The 21,325-nt window shown below is 56.6% G+C and overlaps 3 protein-coding genes across 3 annotated transcripts; 1 reads left to right on the forward strand and 2 right to left on the reverse strand.

Moving 5' to 3' along the window:
- Positions 1-1,786: 1,786 nt before the first annotated feature.
- On the reverse strand, positions 1,787-8,296 carry LOC113999125. Its single transcript, XM_039389923.1, has 8 exons — positions 8,131-8,296; positions 6,399-6,538; positions 5,586-5,634; positions 4,578-4,691; positions 2,498-2,565; positions 2,304-2,399; positions 2,123-2,192; positions 1,787-2,028 (listed from the first exon to the last, which is right to left on the reverse strand). The coding sequence occupies exons 1-8, from the start codon at positions 8,294-8,296 to the stop codon at positions 1,928-1,930; spliced, it is 804 nt and encodes a 267-aa protein (XP_039245857.1). The 3' UTR covers positions 1,787-1,927.
- On the forward strand, positions 7,881-14,616 carry LOC113996218 (maestro heat-like repeat-containing protein family member 7). Its single transcript, XM_027737044.2, has 15 exons — positions 7,881-8,494; positions 8,738-8,802; positions 10,185-10,334; positions 10,519-10,667; positions 10,936-11,083; positions 11,329-11,522; positions 11,611-11,748; positions 12,039-12,153; positions 12,325-12,462; positions 12,673-12,849; positions 12,983-13,132; positions 13,291-13,392; positions 13,595-13,697; positions 13,970-14,026; positions 14,176-14,616. Exons 1-15 carry the CDS (start codon positions 8,374-8,376, stop codon positions 14,280-14,282), a joined length of 1,914 nt encoding a protein of 637 aa, XP_027592845.2. The 5' UTR covers positions 7,881-8,373; the 3' UTR covers positions 14,283-14,616.
- Positions 14,617-18,381: 3,765 nt separating this feature from the next.
- On the reverse strand, positions 18,382-19,234 carry LOC113996217 (zinc finger protein 239-like; the record flags this gene model as incomplete). Its single annotated transcript, XM_039389920.1, has 1 exon — positions 18,382-19,234. A coding segment is annotated over one exon (804 nt), but the record flags the coding sequence as incomplete, so codon positions are not given.
- Between the last annotated feature and the right edge of the window lie 2,091 nt (positions 19,235-21,325).

Consider the following 21,325-nt stretch of genomic DNA (forward strand, 5'->3'; position numbering starts at 1 on the left):
AGGCCCCCGGGCCCCGCGGCCCCCGAGAGGGTTCCAAGGCCCCGCGCTCTGACCCTCGGGAACCCCCGAACCCCCCCGCCAAACCCTCCCGAGCCCTCCAGCCTTTCCACCCACAGCCGCGCTCCCCGCAGCCCCCGAGGGGATCCCCAGACCCCGCTCTCCCGCACCCCCCGCCAGCTCTTACAGCACAATGCGGGCCCCGCCGCCATCAACGACTCCCGGAAGTCAACACGGCGCTCTGCGCGCGCACCGTGCTTAGAGAACACCGCCGCAGCCAATCAGCGCGCGGCCACGCCCCCGCACGGCCACCGCCGCGCCTGCGCCCCGCGCGGGGCACCACGGGAGTTGTAGTCCTTGCGGCGGGTCACAGCGGCCATTTGCACGTGAGCGGAGTGAGGGTAATAAGGCTTTTGTTCTTTATTCCTTCTTTTTTGTTCTTTTTTCTTTCTGCTTTATTTTTTACCCTTTTTTCTTTTTTCTTTCTCTTTTTCTTTTTTCGTTTTTTCCTTTTTTCTTTCTTTTTTATTATTTGTCTCATTTTTCTTAGTTTTTCATGTCTTTTTTTCTCTTTTTTCTCATTTTTTCTGTCTTTTTTCTCTTTTTTCTCCTTTTTCTGCTTTTTCTCTTTTTTCTTCCTTTTTTTCTTTTTTCTTTTTTTCCATTTTTTTTCCTTTTTTTTTTTTTTTTTTACATTGTTTTCTTTCAGTTGTATTTCAAGGAAGATATAAACACATATCAAAACAATCTCCAGGTCCAAATCTTAAGACAACCGATAATCTGGCATTTTTCCAGGTTTGTGAGGGTTCCCAAGATCACAAACACTGAGACACAAAGGGTGCTCACACAAAAAACAGCTTTTCCTGCTTTTTTCCACAGGTAAAGCAAGTGTGGAAGGGGCACTTGGCCCCAGGCAAGAGGCTTTTACAGCCACTTTAGGCAGCCCAAAGTGGATCTGGCTGGCAAATGGGATTATGCCCATGCTTTCAAGGAGGATTTCCACAGTACATTGAGGGGAAACAGGGCCATTTCTTCATCTGCTGAAGGGATGAGAAGAGGGGGAGCAGGTGCTGTGGCCCCAGAGCTTCTCTCTGCTTTGGGGACACTTCTGTGTTTTCCTCTGTCCATTGAATTTCCCACAAAAAATCAAAAAGCTACAGGAACTCCAGTCTGGAGTGGTCAGGACATGTGGAAGCAGGGGAATTTTTCTTCCCAGCTGGGATTGAGAGTGCAATTCCACACTCATTTGGAGAGGATTAACTGAGACAGCCCATTTCTGCCCAGGGATCTTCCAGGGGGAACTCAATCCAGGCTCTGGGCAGGGGCAGCAGCTTCCTCTGCACATTTGAGGGGATAAAGCTGCTCTAACCCTGCACTCCAACCACTCCACAGCAATTTAGGACCTCTGAGGACAGTTCCCCACTGTTTCCACCCCAGCAGAGACCTGAACACATCCCGTGGGCACTGTGTGACCACCCCTGGCATTAATGAGGACACTGACTGTAAAGACACTTGTCTACCTGTAAACCTCCACTTTCTTTGCTACTATACAGCAATAACATTTTCTATTCATATTGCAGCTACAGACTTAACAAATAGAATTGCATATATTGTGCTTTAGACATTAAAATGCATTCCAAAGTCAGGCAATGATAAACAATGAAAGTCTTGAACCCTCCCCCCCAAACCAGCCCCACTTTCTGGTTTCAGAACCAGCCCACTTCCTCACTCTCTTCACAAAGGGAGAAACCTCATGTTTCCACCTCTGAAACAAAAATTCCCTCCCCAAAAGTGATCAGAAAGAGTTTACTTAGGCACTACTGCAAATGGAAGTTGTCTAATAACCATTCCTTCTAACTCAGGAAGGGGAGGAGGTGAAGAAAATCACAAAAAATGTTTGGAATCCTTCCTCTTCAACGTGTTCTCTTCCCTATCTGACGCTCTGGGACATGTGCAGGGGGGTCAGCATCTCTTCAAAGATGGCTCCTTTCACATCAGAGCCCCTCAAATTGGCTTCCTGGAGGTCACAACCTGATAGGTCACAATTTGGAAGGGGAAAAGAAAAAGAAGTGTCAATGGAATGCACCCAGAACTCTGTTCAAACCTTTACTGGAAGTCCATTCACCTGAACTCCATTGTGCTCTGAAGCTGGAGAGGTCAGCCAAAAGCCAGCAATCCCCCAAATTCCCAGCTGACTAGAGGAGAGAAAGGAATAGGATGGAAAATGAATCCTAACTCACTTCCCAATCAGTTCCTGCCAACGTTGCTCCCCTGAGGTTACAGTTCTTTAGTTTGGCATTTTTCACCTGACAGCACAGCTCGGACTTGGGGGGTGTTGCCAGCAGGAACCGGACAAACTCCTTCTGAGAGGTGGGACAGTGATCCTCAGCTGGCTGGGAATTCTGTTGGGAATGTTGTTCAACAGCTGACACAGACAGCACTAAATTACACATCCCCTGCAAGGGCAGGGCAGGTGCATTCAGGTCTTCAAACAAATTACCTTCATGGCTATTTCCAGGTGTTTGATTAGTGAATCAACACCAAAAAACCTGGCTTCCTGCAGGACACCTGGAAACAAAGAGTTTGTTATTTCCAGGGAACTGTTAATCCACAAATCACCCTTCTCCCTGCTGGAGAACAACCACAGCCATTGTATTAGATGTAACTGGGCAGAGGAAAAGCTTGCTTGCAGCTAAAAGGAAAAAAATCACTCAGCCAGGATGTTTGCAACACCAGCATTGGGTTAAAGGTGTCAGCTCCAGAATTCCAGCCAAATATGAATCCAGGATGGACAACTTTTAATGCTCCCAAGATAAACAAAGAGCCTGTCTTCATTAAATCAAGCAATCTTCATTAAATGAAGTAATCTTCATTAAATCAAGCAATACCTTCATTAAATCAATCAACGTGGAGCTGCAATGCTCGAGAATAAATCCTGAGGAAATAAACTCCAAAGAAAACCACAGAGATGAGCACACAAAGGTCCCTCTGGCTTCACCTGGAGGGCAAAGCTTAACTCTCAAAGAGGAATAATTCACATGTCTAACAGGTAATACCTACCTGGCAAATTAAGGCCATCATTTACAAGGAGCTGTCCGTGACATAAATAGCTCAAAATGGGCTCAAAAGACTGTGGTCAATTAGGAATGCTCCTCTATGATCCTGCTTGTTCCCCCAAGCATCTCTTTCCACAACATATATATATATAAAATTAAATAGGATATATTAATATATAGAATTAAATCTGATCTATTAATAGATTTGCTTCACTTGCAGAGTTTTATTACCAAAGGCAGCGGGATGTGAAAATTCCACGTCTGAAAGGGTGTTTTGTAAAGGAAGGAAAAGAGGAGTGGGGGGGGAAATCACCTTAAAATGAACTTGTTGCTGCTCTAAATAACTAAAATATTTTATCAAATGCATAAGAATTAAAGCAGCACTAAGGTTTGAGTTTGATTGTCTCCCAAAGGCTGCCCCGGGCAGTGTTTGCTCGTGGATTCTCCTGAGGAAACTGAGCAACAATAACATGAAAACCTAAAATCAATCAAACAAACAAACAAAAAAGCACCCAAAATACTAACTGTGGAGGGAAGTTGTATTTTCACTTTGTGAGATGATAAACAGGTGGGCAACAGAGAAATAAAAAATTATTAAAAGAATAATTCTATCTTCTTCTTTGGTACTTTAATATACTTCTGATATTTTAGATTCTTAGCTTGACAGTGCCTTTTGCTTACTTTGCTAATTTATTATTTAAAAACATAAAGTTTATTTCAATATACTCCCCTTTATCTTTAAACATGTGGGCCAACATGCTGTCAGGTTCTTTGTTAACCAAAGTGCTTCTAGAAAACAAAGGCAGAGCAATTTCATTTTTACTTCATATAAAAAGTGTTTACGAATTGATTTCATGCAAAACTGTGGTGGTGAACACAAAATACAGAGAAAGTGGCAGAAGTCAAAGACCTCCTACTTCATAAGAAGTTATTTTTCAAGCTCTTTTGCTGCACTGAAATCAAGTTGTTTTGAGACTAAAAGCATTTTGACCTTGTAGTGGTGAAGTACCTGCCTCCAACATTGGGTATCACCCTGTGTGGGACCCTGTCAGCTCCTCCTGAGCTCTGCCATCACTCTGGGACCCCCTGAAATACTCCCTGGACCCCCTTTTCGGGTCAAAACTGTCCCTTTTGGGCTTAATTTCCCAATTTTTGGGGGGCCCAAAGTGCCCCTTTTTGGATCCAAACTGTCCCTTTTTTGCCCCAAATTTCCCCTTTTTTTCCCCAAACTCCCCATTTTTGGTCCAAATTCCATTGCTTTCATTCAGTTTTCCCCTCTTTGGCTCTTTTTTTGTTACAAATTCCTCCCTTTTTGGCCCAAATACCAATCCCAGGACCCCCATATCCCCCAGGCCCCCCCAAGGGCCCCCCAAAGCCCCTCAGGGACCCCCCAAACACTTCCAGGACCCCCCAAAACCCCTTCAGGGCTCCCCAAACCCCATTTTATCTCCCCAAACCCTCCTGGGACCCCCTCAACTCCACAGATATTGAACCCCAGACCCCCCCAGTCCCCCCCAGTCTCACCAGTAAGGGGTCCCCACGAAGGAATTGGCTGGGGAGGCCACAGGGGCCGAGCTGAAGTCACCCAGTTTGACCAGTCCAGGGGGTGACAGGAGGATGTTCCCGGCCTTGATGTTCCTGCAGGGAGGACAGGGAGGTCACTGGGAGGGACTGGGAGGCACTGGGATGAACTGGGAGGGGATTGGGAAGGACTAGGAGGGAGTGAGAAGGGGGTTAAGTGGGAATTCATAGGGACCGGGAGGGACTGAGGGGGATTTGGGGGCACTGGGAGGGGATTTGGGAGGGGACTGGGAAAAAACTGGGATGGAACTGGGATGGACTGGGGGCTCTATAGGGCGGATCTCTGGGTCAGGGGGCTCCATGGGGTGGCTCCATGGGGTGGATCTATAGGGTCTCACCTGTGGATGACCCCCCAGACCCCGCAGGGATTTATGCATGAGCTCCTGTGATGAAGATGTTTATGGATCCCAGGATGGAGAGATTCATGGATCAGCTCCCGGGATTGATGGATTCCTGGATGAGCTCCAGGGATTGAGGAAGTCGTGGATGAGGTCCTGGGATTAAGGGATTTAGGAATGAGCTCCCAGGCTCCCTGGCATAGAGGGATTCATGGATCAGCTCCCAGGAATTAGGGCTGGAATTAGCAGGTGTTTCCTTAAGGTGCTACCATCTGGGAAGGGGACGAGGGAGGATTTGCCTCTGGATTCAGGAAGAGCAAACAGGAATTTCTCAACAGCAGGAGGTGCTTAATTAAAAAGGGACTGAGTAATTAGTGAGGGATAATTAATGAGATCGTTAATATGCAAATAAGGCATCACCTGGAGAGGGACCAAGGTGGGGTGTTCCCACCTTTCCCACCCCTTCCTGGGGCTCAATTCCCCCAGTTAAGGAGCAAATCCCGACTAAGGATCAAATCCCAACGAAGGATCGGATCCTAATTAACAGCTGGATCCTAATTAATGATGAGACCCTAATTAGGGCTGGTGGGTGGGGCCTGGGGGGGTTCATCACCTTTGAAGCAGGTGATGAAGTTCTTCACTTTGGTGTCATCCAGGAAAAGCTGTGGAAAAGAGGGGAAAAGCCTCAAAACACTCAGGTCTGTCCTGGGATTAGTTTGGGATCTGTCTAGGGTGTGTCCTGAGTCTGTTTGGGGTCTGCTTGGGATCCATCCAGGATCCATCCGGAATCTCCCACAGATCCACTGGGGATCTGTCCCACCCCTATAAACACCCAGATTCCCTACAGACCCCCCCGTATGGACCCCCCCCTCATATAGACACCCAGACCCCTATAGCCCCCCCACCCCTATAGACCCTGAACCCCCCTTTAGACACCCCCACACCCTTATAGACACCCACACCCCCACACCCCCCCCAAGACCCTCAGACCCCCTAAAGCACCCCCACAGACCCTGCTCACCCCTACAGACACCCCCCCATAGACACCCCCATACGCCTATAGACACACAGACTCCACACTGACACCCCCCATAGATCCCACTCACCCATATAGTAACCCCCACACCCCACAGACCCTCCACACCCCATATATCCGCCCGTAGCCACCCCTACAGACCCACCCCATAGTCACCCATCCCTACAGACCCCCCCAATACCTCTAGAGGTCTCAGATCCCCTATAGACCCCCACCCACCCCTATAGATCCTCAATCCCCCTCTAGACACCTCCACAGACCCTCCGCAACCCATATATCCCCCCACAGCCACCCCTACAGACCCACCCCACAGTCACCCACCCCTATACCCCCTATAGCTCCCCTACAGACCCTCAACACCCCTACAGATGCCCCTCAAGGCCCCCCCACCTGTTCCTGATGGAACCCCGGCCCCCAGAGCCCCGCCCCTGTCGTGACAGGTGACACCGGCCCCCAGAGCCCCGCCCCTGTCGTGACAGGTGACACCGGCCCCCAGAGCCCCGCCCCTGTCGTGACAGGCGACAGCAGGCCTGGCAGATGGCACAACCCGGAAGTGGCACCACGGGGGACTGGAATAGCGGCGGCACCGCGGGGGGGGGGAGGGAAACGGAACCGGCTGTGGAAGGGCCAGGGGGTCACAGGAGTGGGGCCCCCCTGGGATCGGCACCTATAGAACCCTATAGAAACCGCCCACCCCTCCGGGAACGGGCACAGACACCTGTACAACCCTACAGGTACCTCTGCACCCCTACAGACACCCACCCACCCACATAGACCCCTGGAAACGGGTATAGGCACCTATAGAACCCTATAGAAACCCAGGGAACGGGTATAGACACCTATAGGACACTACAGACATGTTGGGAATGGCTATAGGCACCTATAGAACTTTTTAGGCTGCCGCCCGCCCTGGAGATCCTCAGCCCTCCTATAGACACCCCAACCCCTTTAGACCCCCCTGACTCCTACAGACACCCCCCCCCATAGAACCCACAACCCTTACAAAGCCTCACACACCACCCCAATATTTCTATTACCTGAATCACCAGGGACAAGTGAGGAGGGTCTATAGGAGTGGGTGTCAATGGTGAGGGTCTGTAGGCCTTGGGAGTGTCTATAGGGGTGCAAAGGGTGTCTATAGGGGCACACAGGGGCCTATAGGGTGTGTGGGTTCTATAAGCAGTTGTAAAGGGTGTACTTTTGACTTAGATAATCGATGGAGAATAGAGGGGTCAGAAAGTAATTATATTATATTTTTTATAATATATTATTTTAATAATATACTATATATATTATTTATAATATATTTTTATAATATATTATATATATATTATATATAATATATATTATTTTTTATAATATATTTTATTTTCAAGTGTTTGAATGTCTGTTGTCCTTGTCTTTATTCCGGGCATGTATTCAAACAAACTAATACATGGGGGCACAGCTCTTTGGGGAAAGAGATGGGCAGCAGCCTTGCCAGGACTCTGGGCGGTGGCAGGTCTCCTCTGGCCAGGACTTGCCAAAACTGCTGATTTGGGTGCAGCCCTGGCCAAAGGGCTCCCAGCAGCATTGGTGCCCTTGCCCACACCTTCCTTCTCGGTGTCAGCCCCCCTGTTTAGGATGGCCACCAGCCAGCACTTCTCCCAAGGAGGCCGTGCCAGCTTGTGTGGAAGGCCCCGTGCCCTTCCCGCTGTGGCTGAGTCGGCGGCCGAGGGGGCTCCTTGTGCTGCCGTGAGCAGGCACAGGAGGGGAGTGTTTGCTCATTTCTTGAGCCGTTCCTACAGTTCAGGTCCAGCCAGATTAGATACTTCAGAGAGTGGATTCCCTCCAAGGTGGGGCACGTTGGCGGGGCTGGGGGAGGCCCCAGGCCACGTGGCACTGTGTCCCAGGGCCCTTTGTGACACGCTGGGCACGGCCGGTGGGATGGAAGGGGGCAGGGTGTCCAAGGGCCCTTTATGACCCGCGGTGACAGAGGTGCTGCTGGTGACACGGCCACAGTGTCAACAGTGCTCCTCGGAGCAGGCGACGGGACAGGACGGGACAGAGCGGTGCTGTGCGGAGCCCCCGCGCAGCCAACTCGTGCCTTGCTGACCCGGAGCGTTTTGGAGGATTTTCTCACTTTCAGGTGACCTCGAGGCATTTCCACAGGACTTGGAGACCCGGAGTTTCTCCGAGGTGTCTCTAAGCCCTGTGGCAGGTGCTCTCAAAACCCTTTTGCAGGACTTGGAGACCCGGAGCTTCTCCGAGGTGTCTCCAATCCCTGCGGCAGGTGGCCTCCAGGCCATTCTGCAGGACTTAGGGCCCGGAGTTTCTCCGAGGTTCTCTTTCTCTCTTGCAGGTGCCCTGGACACCAGACTGTGGCATGGCAGGGAGACGCTTCAGCCTGCTCAGGCTGTTCCGGAGGAAGAAGGAGGAGGAAAGCCCTGGGGCTGCTCCAGCACAGCAGCCTGAAGAGGTGCAGCAGGTGCAGCCCCCGCAGGAGGGTGAGTGCTGGAGCTGGGCCACAGGGCTGGTGGCTGCAGTCCCTTTGGCCTCATCCTGTCCCATCCCCTCTGGACATGCCCAGGGAAAGGGAGGGGGGCAGAGGGGCTGATCTCCTGGCAGCCGTGCTCCATCCACTGGGCATCCCGGGGCTGGCCCTGCCTGCTCCTGGAGCCCAGGCCTGGGCTGTGTTCTCCGGCCTCTCCCGCACACCCTCAGCTCTGAGCACGCTCGCTCTTTGCCAGATGCAGGCCAGGAGCGGACAGAAGAACAGCTCCGTGCCCGTGGCCGCTTCCGCAGGGCAGCACAGGTACCTGCAGCCATCCCCGCCTGGGCTGGGCCTGCTCTCACTGCTCAGCCCAGCACCGCTGTCGCAGCCCTCCAGGGGACATCCCTCTCTTCCCTGCCCTTCTTTCTCCTGCAGACATTTATGAAATTCATGGGCAGTCGGCGTAGAAAGGCCAGGATCACACCAGCTGATGTCCAGGCCCAGCCTGACACCATCCCGACCCAGCTGACAAAGCCTGATGTCAGCACCGCGTCGACTGCTGTCCCAGCAAAGTGTGACACCACAACCAGTGATCACACAACCCACTGGGACACCACATCGACCGATGATGTGTCACACTGTGACTCTGTGCTGCCTGGGCTCACGGAGGAGGCCGATGCCACAACGACGGAGGGCGTGGCGAGCACTGACGCCGCACCTGTTCAGCGCCTGGCCGATACCCCCAGCCTGGAGTTTCTTGAGGAGAGAGCTGTCTCTGCTGAAGTAAGCAGCCTGTGGCCCCCCAAGCTGGGTGCGCTGGGCCCCCTCAGCCTTTGAGGCTGGCACAGTGTGCTGGGAAGGGAAGCATTTCTCAGGGGAAGCTGGGCAAGTATCTAACTCTGGCAGCTCTCCACCTCTCCCCTGTGCATCCTCCAGGCCAGACTGTGGGACCTGGGGACCTGGGGCTGCTCAAGGCATCTCCAGTCCCTGGGGCAGGTGCCCTCGAGGCCAGACAGTGGGACTGGATGAGGCGAGGCATTTCCCAGGCTTCTCTCTTGCAGCTGCCTTGAAGGCACGACTGCAGGACTTGGGGAACCAAAGCTTTTCCATGGCATCTCTGCTGCAGGTAGCCATAACGCCAGACGGAGACGTGCAGCAGAGGCCCCCCACGGTGCCCAAGCTGGCCTGGGTGAAGGAGGAGGAGAAGGAGGAAAGCCCTGGGGCTGCTCCAACACAGCAGCCTGAAGAGGTGCAGCAGGTGCAGCCCCCGCAGGAGGGTGAGTGCTGGAGCTGGGCCACAGGGCTGGTGGCTGAAGCCCCTTTGGCCTCATCCTGTCCCATCCCCTCTGGACATGCCCAGGGAAAGGGAGGGGGGCAGAGGGGCCGGGGCTGATCTCCTGGCAGCCGTGCTCCATCCACTGGGCATCCCGGGGCTGGCCCTGCCTGCTCCTGGAGCCCAGGCCTGGGCTGTGTTCTCCGGCCTCTCCCGCACACCCTCAGCTCTGAGCGCGCTCGCTCTTTGCCAGATGCAGGCCAGGAGCGGACAGAAGAGCAGCTCCGTGCCTGTGGCCGCTTCCGCAGGGCAGCACAGGTACCTGCAGCCATCCCCGCCTGGGCTGGGCCTGCTCTCACTGCTCAGCCCAGCACCGCTGTCGCAGCCCTCCAGGGGACATCCCTCTCTCTTCCTTGCCTTTCTCCTGTAGCTGGTTTGCAGATTCATCAGGTGCATTTGGCATGAAGAGGCCACTTTCATGGCCACTGGGGACACGGCAAACTCGGACCTCTTCAATGCCCAGACCAGCGCTGCCCTGCTGGATATGCTTGTGGAGAACGGTGTCTACAAAGCGAAGCAAGTAAGCAGCCTGTGGCCAGGGCTCCAGTGCCCCAGGGATGCTGTGGCCCCTCACGTCGGCTGCTCTGGGTCCCCTCAGCCTTTGAGACCAGCAGAGTGTGGTGGCAAGGGGAGCACTTCTTGGGGGAAGCTGGGCAAGTTGCTGGCTCTGGCAGCTCTCCAGCTGTCCCCCATGTCCCCTCCAGGTGCCGGCCATAGTCAGGTGCATCCATCAGTGGCTCACATCCAATGTGTCTGATGAGCACAGGCTGGACAAGACTCTTGTCCTGCTGACCGAGGCACACCCCACGGATGTTGCAGTGACCCTGCTGCGCTCTGCCCCAGCCTGTGACAGGTATGGGGCCCACCTGCCTTGAGGCTCACCTGCCTTTAGACCCCATCCCCCTGGACAGCCTGTCCCAAATGGGGTGCCAGAGAGATGGAGACTTCCAGGACACTCCAGCTCCTCTCTTTGCCAGCTTTGGCATGTCAGCCTCCAATCCTGAGGCCAGCCTGCCTCCCTGCCCCACAAGGAACCGTGGCTCTGTCACCTGGGCCCCACAGCTGCCCAGGCCACAGAGCTGTGTCCCAGACCCCCCTGAGCCAGAGTTGTGACTCCACAGAGCTGCTCGCACCATGTGGAAGACGCTCATCTCCTCCAGAGGGACTAAGGAGCCGGTGCTGCAGATCCTCTTCCATGTGCTGGAATACTGGCCAGCGCACAGGAGACGCACCTCTGATGGAGATGAGAGGGATGTCTTTGCCCTGGCTGTGAGTTTCTTGAGCTGGCCTCTGCTCGCCCCTAGGTTGCCTCTGGGACGCCTTTCCATCCTCCCTCACCACTGCTTCTCCCTGCCCCAGGCACTGGGCTGCAAGCCTGGCTTAGGGGCAGGTTCAGGGACACCAGGCTGGGGGATCCCCCTGTGTCTCCTCTGGCCTGTCCCTGCCACGCTTGGGCCCTGCCACATGGACATCTGGGCCCTGAGAGCTGTCTCTGGGTGCTTTGTCTTTGGCAGGCAACTGTGGCACTCTGGGAGATCCTCCAGCTGTCCCACTCCTGGTGCCCAAGTGCAGTGAAGGACAATTTCCCCCGCCTCCTTCTGACTCTGCTCTTCCAAGTTTTCATCAGCACAGAGGAGATGTCAGAGCAGGTCGAGACCTTCTGGAGGCGATGCCGGGAGCAGCGCAGCCTTCCCCCCAACCCCAACAGGTGCTCCATCCCAGTCCCCTCTCCCTGCCACGCCCTCGGGGCTGGGGCCAGGGCTCTGTGCCTGACCTGGGCTGTGCTCTGCACACAGGTTTGCAGTGCAGACTGTTAAAGCCCTGCTGCGCCAGCTGCTGGATGAGGACGTGTTGATGGCGATCGGTCGCAAGTGTGGCTGGGACATGCTCCTCAAGGCTGACAGCCACCACTATGCAGTGGGTCTGCTGGCCAGGTGAGAGCCCTTTCTCCCCACTGCCCCACACCCCCACAGGTCATTTCTGCCCTGTGCACAGGCCACCCCTCACAGTGTCCGTGCTGCTGGGCCAGAGGGCCTTGGCAGCCAGGGATGGCTGAGCAGAGTGGAAAAGGCGGAGAGGGGCGGCTGCACAGGAGGAGCCACCTCCCAAAGTGCCCACGTCCTCTCCTGGGCTGGTGCCCAAAGACCAGGCCTGTGTGAGTCAGTCCCAGGAGAGCTTTGCCCACCTGGCTCAGGGTCTCTGGCACCTTTATTCCCCCTTGCAGGGAGCTGTGCCGTGTCTCCCGCTCCTTCGGTCGCACCATCGCCGTCAGCCTGCTCCCGCGGCTCAGCAGGGGAGAGCCCCTGTGGGAACTGCCTGCCCTGGCGTTCCTGGTGGAGGTGAGCCTGATGGCGAGCGCTGCCTGGCCCAGCTGCCTCCCCCTCTCTGCCCTCTCACAGCCGCAGCCGCCCGGGACGGTGCCTGCACCCTGTGCTGCTGCCTGGGCCCAGCCCCGGGCGGGTCCGGGCTCCTGCCGGCCGGGCACCCCGTCACTGCTCCCTGCCTTTCAGGTCCTGCACTGCCTGAACGCCAGACAATGTGGGCCCAGCGTCCTGCAGATTATTTCCAGGCACCTGCGCAGTCAGTGCCCGGAGAGGCGTCGCCTGGCGCTCCGAGGCCTGGTGGTGCTCAGCAAGGCTCCCTCAATGGTGAGCAGGGGGCAGGGGCTGAAGCCGGGCCGGCAGCGTGCGGCTGTGCGAGGCAGTAGCTTGGCCTTGGCTGGCCTTTGGCAGCTGTGGCAGCTGCTCCCAGCTCTCCTCCTCCCCGTTCAGCTGCCCGACTCCTTTGGGACGCACCTTTGGCCTCTGGGCCCCGCGGCAGCAGCGTGGGGCTGCACCACAGCATTGTGTTCCACACAGGCTAAGAGCATCCGGAGCCTGAATGAAAGCCTCCTGGAGCTACTGCAGGATGAAGACACAGATACGGTTCAGATGACCCTCTCCGTGTTCATCAATGTGCTGGGCTTGAAAATCATCCAAATATCCAGCCCAATAGCCCTGAAGTTGCTTGAGGCGCTGCAGCCACTCTTTGACAACGTAAGGCTCTGTGCCCCTCATCGTGGGCACTGAGTGCTGCCAGGAAACTTTGGGCCCAGTGTCTTTTCAGGCCTGTGCCCCGGTGGGCCTGGAGAAGCCAGTGCTGAGGTCTTTTCCTCTTCCTTTGCACCAGGAGCACAGCCAGCTGCAGCAGCTCTCCATGCTCCTCTTCCGGGAGCTGATGGAGGCGACAGAGAGGAGCAAGAGCCTAAAGCCACACGTGTACCTGAGTCTGGTGCCATTCTACTTCAACTGGCACGATGAGAACCAGCGTGTGGCAGAGGTGAGGACTCGTGGGCTCCGGTGTCCCCATGGCAGGAGGCTGCTGTGCCTCCTGCCCTGGCCCATGGTCGCCTGCAGCCTCCTCCTGGCCTTGGCGCGGGGATGCGGGTGGTGTGCCCTGGGCTGCGGTGCCATGACCCACTCTCTATTGCTGTGCAGGCCTCTCAGAGAGCACTGTTTGGTGCAGCCAGGTTCCTGAAGTGGAGGGATCTTGAGCACTTGGTGACCATGGAGCAGCCCTGGAGGTTTCCCGAGTGCCTGGTAAGGACGGCCCCAAAGCGCCAGCCCCTGGCTCCCCGGGAGCACCCAGCCCTCTGCTCCCCCCAAAGCCCGGCCCCAGCAGCTGCTGGCCAGGCCTCAGGGCTCTGCGGGCAGGGGAGCCCCGTGCTGGGGGCAGGCAGCGCCCGGCCAAGGGGCAGAGCCTGAGCCGAGCCTTCCCTCCGTGCCCTGGCGCTCTTTGCAGCTGGAAAAGGACAGGAGCCGAGTGGGCCAGTACGTGCGCCAGGCCCTGCCGTTCCTGGAGAGCCCAGAGGAGCCCCTGCGAAAGCTGGCCATCAAGTTTCTGGGTGAGCCACAAGGCCGGGGTCCCTCCCCGCCCCGCTGCAGCTCGGCCCCAGCCCCGGCTGCTGCAGCGGCAGCAGGATGCGGCCCAGGGCGTGTGGAGCCCCGAGTGGCCCCGAGCGCCTGCTGCCGCCCTGTGCCAGCCCAGCCCTGGGGTGTCCCCATGCGGGAAGGCCCCGGGCTCAGCCCTGCCAGGGCAGGAGGCCGCGTGGCCGGGCTGGCAGCGCCGCTGCGGGGGACCTGTGCCTCTGGGCCCTGACAGGCTCTGTGTTCCCAGGGATCGCCGCCAGATCCATGAAGCAGGAGCAGCCAGAGCTACAGCTCATCTGCCAAGGTGAGGGAGGGCACCTTCCATCTGATCCCCTTGGGCTCTGCTCCCTCCTGGCCATGGCAAGAGCTGGCTGGGATGGCCCTGGCAGGAGGGGCTCCTCACGTCCCCACACCCCTGGCCTCTCACCTTGGCTCTCTTCCTTTCTCTTTCAGCCCTTCAAGGCATGACTGATGACAGCCCTGCTGTCTCAAACCTGGCCATTGAAACGCTCCACATCATCAGAGCTGTACGGAGAACTTCATTCTTCCCATTCTGGTAGTCTCCGTTGCTGCCTCTTCCAGCCCATAGAGGTGTGACAGATGACATCAGACTCGCCATGGCAGGCCTGGCAATTCAACACTGCTACGTGCCAAGAGCTGTACAGATGGCTCCCTACTGCAGATTCCAGCAGCTCCAAGACTGGCTGTGCAGGGCGTGGAAGACCCGGCCTTTTCCGCAGGGCAGTGTCTGCCTGTGCTGCTGCAGCTCTGTGGAGAACTGATGCAGGAAGCTCCATCTCCTGGAGCCACCTGAGCCTGTGGGGAAGATGCCTCTTCCCTGCAAGCACCTCCTTTGAGCCCAGCATGGGAACATGACCAACATGTTATCATGCACAGAGGCCCAGGAGCTTTTTTTTGGTGCCCAGTGTGCACAGGGCCTTGGGGAAGAGGGGAAAATAGCTCCCTGTGCTCAGCAACACTTGCCCCGCTGTGCAGCGTGCCAGCAAAAGACCAGCAGGGGAGGGGGCGCTGGGAGGCCAGGAAGGGGTGAGGTGCTGTGGAGGCCCTGATGGGACAAGGGAGAGGGAAGCCTTGAGGGGAATCTGGGAGGGGGTGGGTGGTAGAAGGCTGTGAGGGGACAGACTGGGCGCAGGCCCCAAGGGGCAGGGTGGAGGGAAAAGCCCCCAGGACTTGGGGGGGGCAGAGGCCATAAGCAGCCCCCAGGCAGCCACCTCCTTCCCTGCCAGCCGGCTGCTCTGGTGCTTTCCCAAGGCCTCTCCCAGCCCTGTGGCAGAAGCCCTGGAGGCCAGACCTCAGCAGCAGGGTGGGCACACCCCCAAGGGGGCCAGGCTGGCCTGGCTGGGGACAAGGAGGGCAAGGGGGCCCTGCCGGGGCACGTCCGCCGGGTGCTGCCGGCCAGGGGCAGTGGCACAGGCAGGGCTGGCGGCCAGCCCGGGCCCCCGCGGCTGCCCAGGCCACGGGGCTGTGGCCAACACCCCCCTGAGCCAGAGCTCTGGGCCCACAGAGCTGCTGCCACCACGGGCAGGGTGCTGGGCTCCTCGGGCAGGGCTGCGCACTCGCTGCTGCCCAAGCAGCTCCTCATCCCACAGACAACAGCACCAGAGGCTGCCCAGGAGCAGCAGCACTCACAACGCCTGGGCCTCCTCACCCAGGCACCCACACTCGCCAAGACATCAAAAGTGGGCAGACTGTGGGCACAGTTGCACCCGCTTTGGCAAAAGGCTTCAGGGCAAGTGGCCACCACAGCTTTCCAGTGACTCCCCAGCCTCACAGCAACCCTTGGCAGCTTCAGCTGCAGCCTGACATCCTGACTGACTTCAATGGCCCTGCTTGAGGCTGGACACACCTTCCACACTCAGCTGTCCCCAGCCAGTGCCACTGGTACCATCCTTAGAGACTCTGCTGGGACACCAGCCTCGGGCTGCAGCTGCTCAACCTCTCCTCCACGCAGGCACCTTCAAAACATGGGCATGGGCTTCTAAACTCTACGTCCAGCACTTGAGGGCAACAAAGGAAGAAGCAGCAGAAGCTGAAACAAAGCAGAGCCTCATGTGGTGGAGCTTCAGGGATGGAGGGAAGTAAGCACTGTGGTGTCTGATGAAAAGATGGCCCAGTTCACCAGCTCACACTTTGCTGCTGGACATTCCTGCTTCGGTCCTGCTGGAGCCCATTCCCTACCAGTGCATGGCCCTGCCTTGTTCCCAGATCCAATCTCCGGGATCCCTGGCAACAAGTGGGCCCTGTGTCCACCTGAGAGCAGAAACTGGCAGAACGTCTCTGCTTCCAGCACTTCTCTTGGCTGCTCCTTCAGGTGGGTGGCACCTTCATGGCAGACACAGAACAAGCTTCTCATCCCAGACTTCTCCCTGTCCCCTGCACTTCCCCAATGGACTGGACATCAGCTGCTGGCCACAGCTGAGCACAGACACTGGAGTGTTGAACATGCAAGACTGGGCTGATTTTTTTTCCAGAAGGCAAGAAAACAAGCAAAAAGAACACAAAAACCTTGAGAGTCTCTCTGTCCAATCTAATTGTCCTGTGAAACTCGGCAGCTGATGGTGGCTTTGTGCTGCTGCTAATCACTTCCACCCAAAAATCATGCCAGGAAGGAGCAACAGCTTCTGCCTTCTGACAGATGCCAAGTCTTGCCACCAATTGCTCCAGCTGCCGCTCCCAACAGCCACCTGCAAGAGGGCAGACCTCAGTGCCCCTTGGCTTTGGCTGCCCTCTGGCAGAGAAGTCCCCCAGGGGCACAGCTCTTTGGGGCAGGAGACGGGCAGCACCCTTGCCAGGACTTGGGGTGGTGGCAGGTCTCCTTGGGCCAGGACTTGCCAGAGGCTGTCCCTCAAGAATCCCGGGAGCAGGCAGGGAATGCTGAGCAGAGCAAGCCCTGCCCAGATGTCCCATCAGGAAGACACTGTTCTAGGGGGAATTCACTGGGTCTACTGACTCTTCCTGACTGGCTTAATGACTCAGCCATGGTGTGTCCCTGTCACTCAGATCCCTTCTTGGCCGCACCTGACGTTGTGATTCATGTGACTGACAATACCTTTAACATCCCTGTAAGTAATCCTTGTTATTTTAGTTGTATCACAGATCAAAACGTACCTACCCTCCATTTATCATTAATAATTCCCATGGGCAGAAGAGCCAGACTGTGGCTCCCAGGGAACCTAAGCAGAAGCTGGGAGGATGAGGCAGGATACAGTGAATTAAGAAAACTGTGAAATGCAGAAATCCTCAGTGGGTGGCTGATTGCTTGGATCATCTCTGCAGCAATCCCGGCAGCTGCCGCAGCCACGGCTCCTGCTGCACTGGCCATTCAGTGCAGGCCATGCCTGCAGTGCCACTGTATGGGCACTGTGGCAGCACCAGGAGCAGGGGTTCAGAATCTGCCTGGTTTCAATATTCCGAGTCCTCTGGGAGCACATGGGACAAGAAGACAAGAAGCCCGGGTCCTGGCCCTCTTGGCCGTGAACTCTGCGTGTCCAAACAGAACAGGGGCAGAGGTGGGACCAAGCGGAGTCACTCTGCACCTGCCCTGAGTTCATGGGAATGCAAAGGGAGGATGGACCTTGGCTGAGTGCTTGGAGAGAGAGAAGGTTGTTCCTCCAAGCGGAAATGCACTTGAACCAGCCTGCATGACCAGCCTGTTTTCCTCTGGAGGCTGAACACAGCCAGCACATGAGGGGAGGGGAATGTGTGGGGTCAGGGCACTGCTTTGGGGCCATGCTGGGAATTCCGGTGGACTAGAAGACAAACACCAAGTGCTGCTCACGAGAGAAGAGGAATAAAAGGGGACACTGAAAAACGTTGACAGACAAGTCCCGCAATGGAACTCTGTGTGTGCAGCCTCATTTTCTCCTTCAGCGCCCACAGGAGAGGGGGTAAAAAGTGGGGGTTGGGCCCCCAAAACTGTTTAGAGGGAAACTGGGGATTGATGGGAATATGGGAAAATGGGAGGAACAGGGAGAAGGGTGGAAAAGGGGAGGTGGTCTGGCGGGTCTGACAGTCCCATGGGGGTCTTTGGGCACAGGGGAGTTGGCAAAGGGGGTGATCCCCCTGAGCTCCCAACTTCCTGTGGGGTTGTAGGGGCTGCTGGATCCAATCTCAGCCTTGGATCCTGCCAACACTTTCAGTTTAGAGGAATTACAGAGGTGTGAGTGAACCAGCTTTGTCTCCCAGATTTTAATGATGGCAAATCACATCTATTGATAGAAAGGAATTATTTAGGGTTACAAATGATCAGACAAAAGATCTTCATTAGAATTATTTACTGCACAATAGAAACACTAAAACAACCAGGAGCACAGGATAAGATAGGATAGTGCTCTACATGAAAGCAATTGTTGAAGCAATTCTACTAAAGCTGGCACAAAAGCAATGATTATTAATTGGAGATGGATGGAACTCCCCCAGACCAACACTCGGGGGGAGATCTCTGCTCTCAATCTCCAGGAGTGACCAGGGGGGGTCCCCAGCCAAGGCAGGAATCTCCACACACCCCCCAGGAAGGGTTCTGTTGGAAGAAGCTGCCCCTGTGAAAGGGGACTGGCCCTTTTTGGTCAAAAGGGATGGACTGACAGTCACTGGACTCCAGGGGTTGCCTCCCCATCAGGGGGTTCATTCAGGGGTGGAAGCAGCGGCCGAAGCTCTTCCCGCAGTCAGGGCACTCCCAGGGCTTCCCTTACCGGTGGGTCCCTAGGTGGTAGGTCAAGCCAGAGCTGTGGGCAAAGGTCTTCCCACACTCCCCACACTTGTAGGGCCTTTCCCCAGTGTGGATGCGCCGGTGGGTGATGAGGTTCCCGTTACGGTTGAAGCCCTTCCCGCAGTCGGTGCAGCGGAAGGGCCTCTCATCCGTGTGCGTCCGCTGGTGCACGAGGAGCTCTGAGCTGGTCCGAAACCTCTTCCCACACTCCAAGCACTTGTACGGCCGTTCCCCAGTGTGGATCATCTGGTGTTGGCTCAGCTGGGAGCTCTGCCTGAATCTCTTCCCACATTCCCCACATGTGTAGGGACATTCCCCAGTGTGAATGCGCTGGTGGATGAGGAAGTGGGACTTCTGCCTGAAGCTCTTCCCACATTCCCCACACGTGTAGGGCCATTGCCCAGTGTGGGTGCGCTGGTGGGTGAGGAGGTTGGAGCTCTGGCCGAAGCTCTTCCCACATTCTCCACACCTGTAGGGCAGTTCCCCAGTGTGGATGCGCTGGTGTCGGATCAGGTGGGAGCTGCAGTTGAAGCTCTTCCCACATTCCCTACAGGTGTAGGGCCTTTCTCCGGTGTGGATAAGCTGGTGTCGGATCAGGTGGGAGCTCCGGCTGAAGCTCTTCCCACATTCCCTACATGGGTAGGGCCGTTCCCCACTGTGGATGTGCTGGTGTTGGAGAAGGTTGGAGCTCTGCCTGAAGTTCTTCCCACATTCCAAGCACTTGAAGGGCTTCTCCCTACTGGGAGGCTGCTCAGGGACCACCAGCTCAGAGCTCCCCCTCAAGCTCCGGCCGCCTTCCCGGCACAGGCTGGCTCTTTCCTCCTCAGAGCACCCTGGGCTGGCTTTGGAGCCCCTCCTGCGGGGGGATCTCCGGCCCTTTTCCTCCCCGCTGCCTTCCTGCGCCGGGGAGCCCTTCAAAACGGCCTCTCCCACCAGGCTCTGCCGGGGGGATTTGTCCTCCGGGCTCTCCGTCCTCAGCTCGGGGCCTGGGGCAGGAAGCAAGAAGGACAGGCAGGGGATTTGCCTCCGGCCCACAGGGAAGGCCAAGGACATCCCCCCAACTCCGGCCCCGGCAGGACGGCGGCGCCAGCGGGGTTGTCCTGCAGCCGGGGCCATGCTCGGCTGACAGAGCCAGCACAACACCCGCCCAAAGGGACACTGACTTCCTCCTCACCTGCCTGGGGGGACCAAGGCATCTTCCTCTTCCTCGCAGCCTCCTTCATCTGGCCAAGCTTTGGGAAGGACAAATCCTGATGGGGGGAAAACAAGGGCTGAGCACGTTGGCTTGGGGGTTCCCAATGCCCAAGTCCATCTCTAAAACTCATTGGGCATCCTGTGACCATAGAAACCTCCAAAACACCAAGGATCAGCCCAGAAAAACCCAAACAACTGTGATTCAGATAAAAACCCCTCAGAAATAGCAAGAAGTCCCCCACTCCCCCAGACTGCAAAAAAATGAGATTCAGCTAAAAAATACTATAAAATATTAAAAATTAGCCCAAAAAAACTCTTCTTAAACCAAGTTGGGGCACGGGGGCAGCCCTGGAAATCAGGGCTTTGCTCCCACAGCTCTGCAGGGGCTTCCCACAGGCTCTCAGCCTCCTTTGGGCATCCCCTGCTCTGGCGTGGGCTCCTCCCAGGCTGCAGGGGGGTCTCTGCTCCATCCTGGACTCATCCACAGCTCACAGGCCCTTCAGCTCAGGTTCACCCAGAGCTCCAGCCGGTTCCGTGGAGCAGCGATCCCCTGGCCCCCTGACAGTGCAGGCACCTCGCCAGGGCTGTTCCTCGAGGTCCTCTGGCCCCCTGCCAGCCTGGGGCTGTTTCTCCAAATCACCAAACCACATGTGCCAAACGCCCTGGTTGGTCAGTGCCGGCTGGGGCAGCGGGCACTCGGTGAGGGGATGAGAAAACTGCACCCGGGGCTGGGCTGAAAGAGGCTTCAGCACCACTTCTGATGGCCCAGGGGCAGCATCTGGCTTCTCCCAAACAGAGAGAGGGCACTTGTTCCTCTGCAGGGAGTCAAGGGCAGCAGGGTGACTCCTGCTGCATGGATGGAATGGCAGAGGATCCCTTGGGTCCCCAGGCTGGATCAGCACTCGGGGATACAAACGGCCCTCGGGCTCAGGATGCAGCTGCCAGCACAGATTTCCCTGCAAAGGCTGCAGTGAGTCAAGCTCTGGAGAGTAGGTGTGCAGGGACCTGAGGGGAGGATGGACAGGGGCCCAGCAGGGACAGCCAGGGCCTGCAGGGGAAGGCACAGGGACAACCTGGCCCCCCACACTGCCAGGGCTGTCTCTGCTCCTCCTTGCAGGCTCCGTGGCCAGGCACAGTTGGTGTTCCTGGGTGCCCACCATCTCAGCACTTGCAGCCGCTCAAATCAGCGCCCGCAGCTCTGCAGCAAAGCCCCAGCTCACCTGGCACACAGGGGATGGACACAGCACCTGCTCGGGGATGGGCACACACAGCTTTGTGCCTTCCCCACCACGGGGCTCTCCTTCCTCAGCAGCACCTCTGCCTTGCACTTATTCTCAGCCTCACCTCAGGGACAGCTCTGGGCTCACCTCCGCGCCACTTCTCAGCCTCACCTCAGGGCCTGGGCTCAAGGACAGGAACCTGCAGGGAGGGGACATCAGGTGCAAGCTGAGGGCTGCCTGCTTGCACTGGCCTGGGGGCTTCTTTCTCCTTCTACAACCAGCCCAGAACTCAGCCTGCTTTTCTAACACCACACATTTACAGACTAACCTTGCAGATAGATATGGACAGACATCTCTATCACCCTGGGGATGGAGCCTCAAGCATGTGCTGCCACAGGAATGGCAATCACAGAATCACAGAATCAGCCACGTTGGAAAAGACCTCCGAGATCATCAAGTC

The sequence above is a fragment of the Pipra filicauda genome, unplaced genomic scaffold (assembly GCF_003945595.2).
Source record: "Pipra filicauda isolate LSUMZ 115617 unplaced genomic scaffold, ASM394559v2 scaffold789_size180692_pilon, whole genome shotgun sequence".
Lineage (NCBI taxonomy): Eukaryota > Metazoa > Chordata > Aves > Passeriformes > Pipridae > Pipra > Pipra filicauda.

Excerpts from the sequence above, each read along its gene's own strand:
- LOC113999125 (XM_039389923.1), bottom strand. The coding sequence starts at position 8,296 with ATGGCCTGGAGGCCACCTGCCGCAGGGATTGGAGACACCTCGGAGAAG. Across the intron at positions 2,400-2,497 it reads ACCTGGAAATAGCCATGAAG|AATTCCCAGCCAGCTGAGGA; the intron begins GTAATTTGTTTG and ends CATTCCCAACAG. Across the intron at positions 2,193-2,303 it reads AGTCCGAGCTGTGCTGTCAG|TCAGCTGGGAATTTGGGGGA; the intron begins GTGAAAAATGCC and ends TCTCTCCTCTAG.
- LOC113996218 (XM_027737044.2), top strand. The coding sequence starts at position 8,374 with ATGGCAGGGAGACGCTTCAGCCTGCTCAGGCTGTTCCGGAGGAAGAAG. Across the intron at positions 8,803-10,184 it reads GCTTCCGCAGGGCAGCACAG|CTGGTTTGCAGATTCATCAG; the intron begins GTACCTGCAGCC and ends TTTCTCCTGTAG. Across the intron at positions 14,027-14,175 it reads GCTACAGCTCATCTGCCAAG|CCCTTCAAGGCATGACTGAT; the intron begins GTGAGGGAGGGC and ends TTTCTCTTTCAG.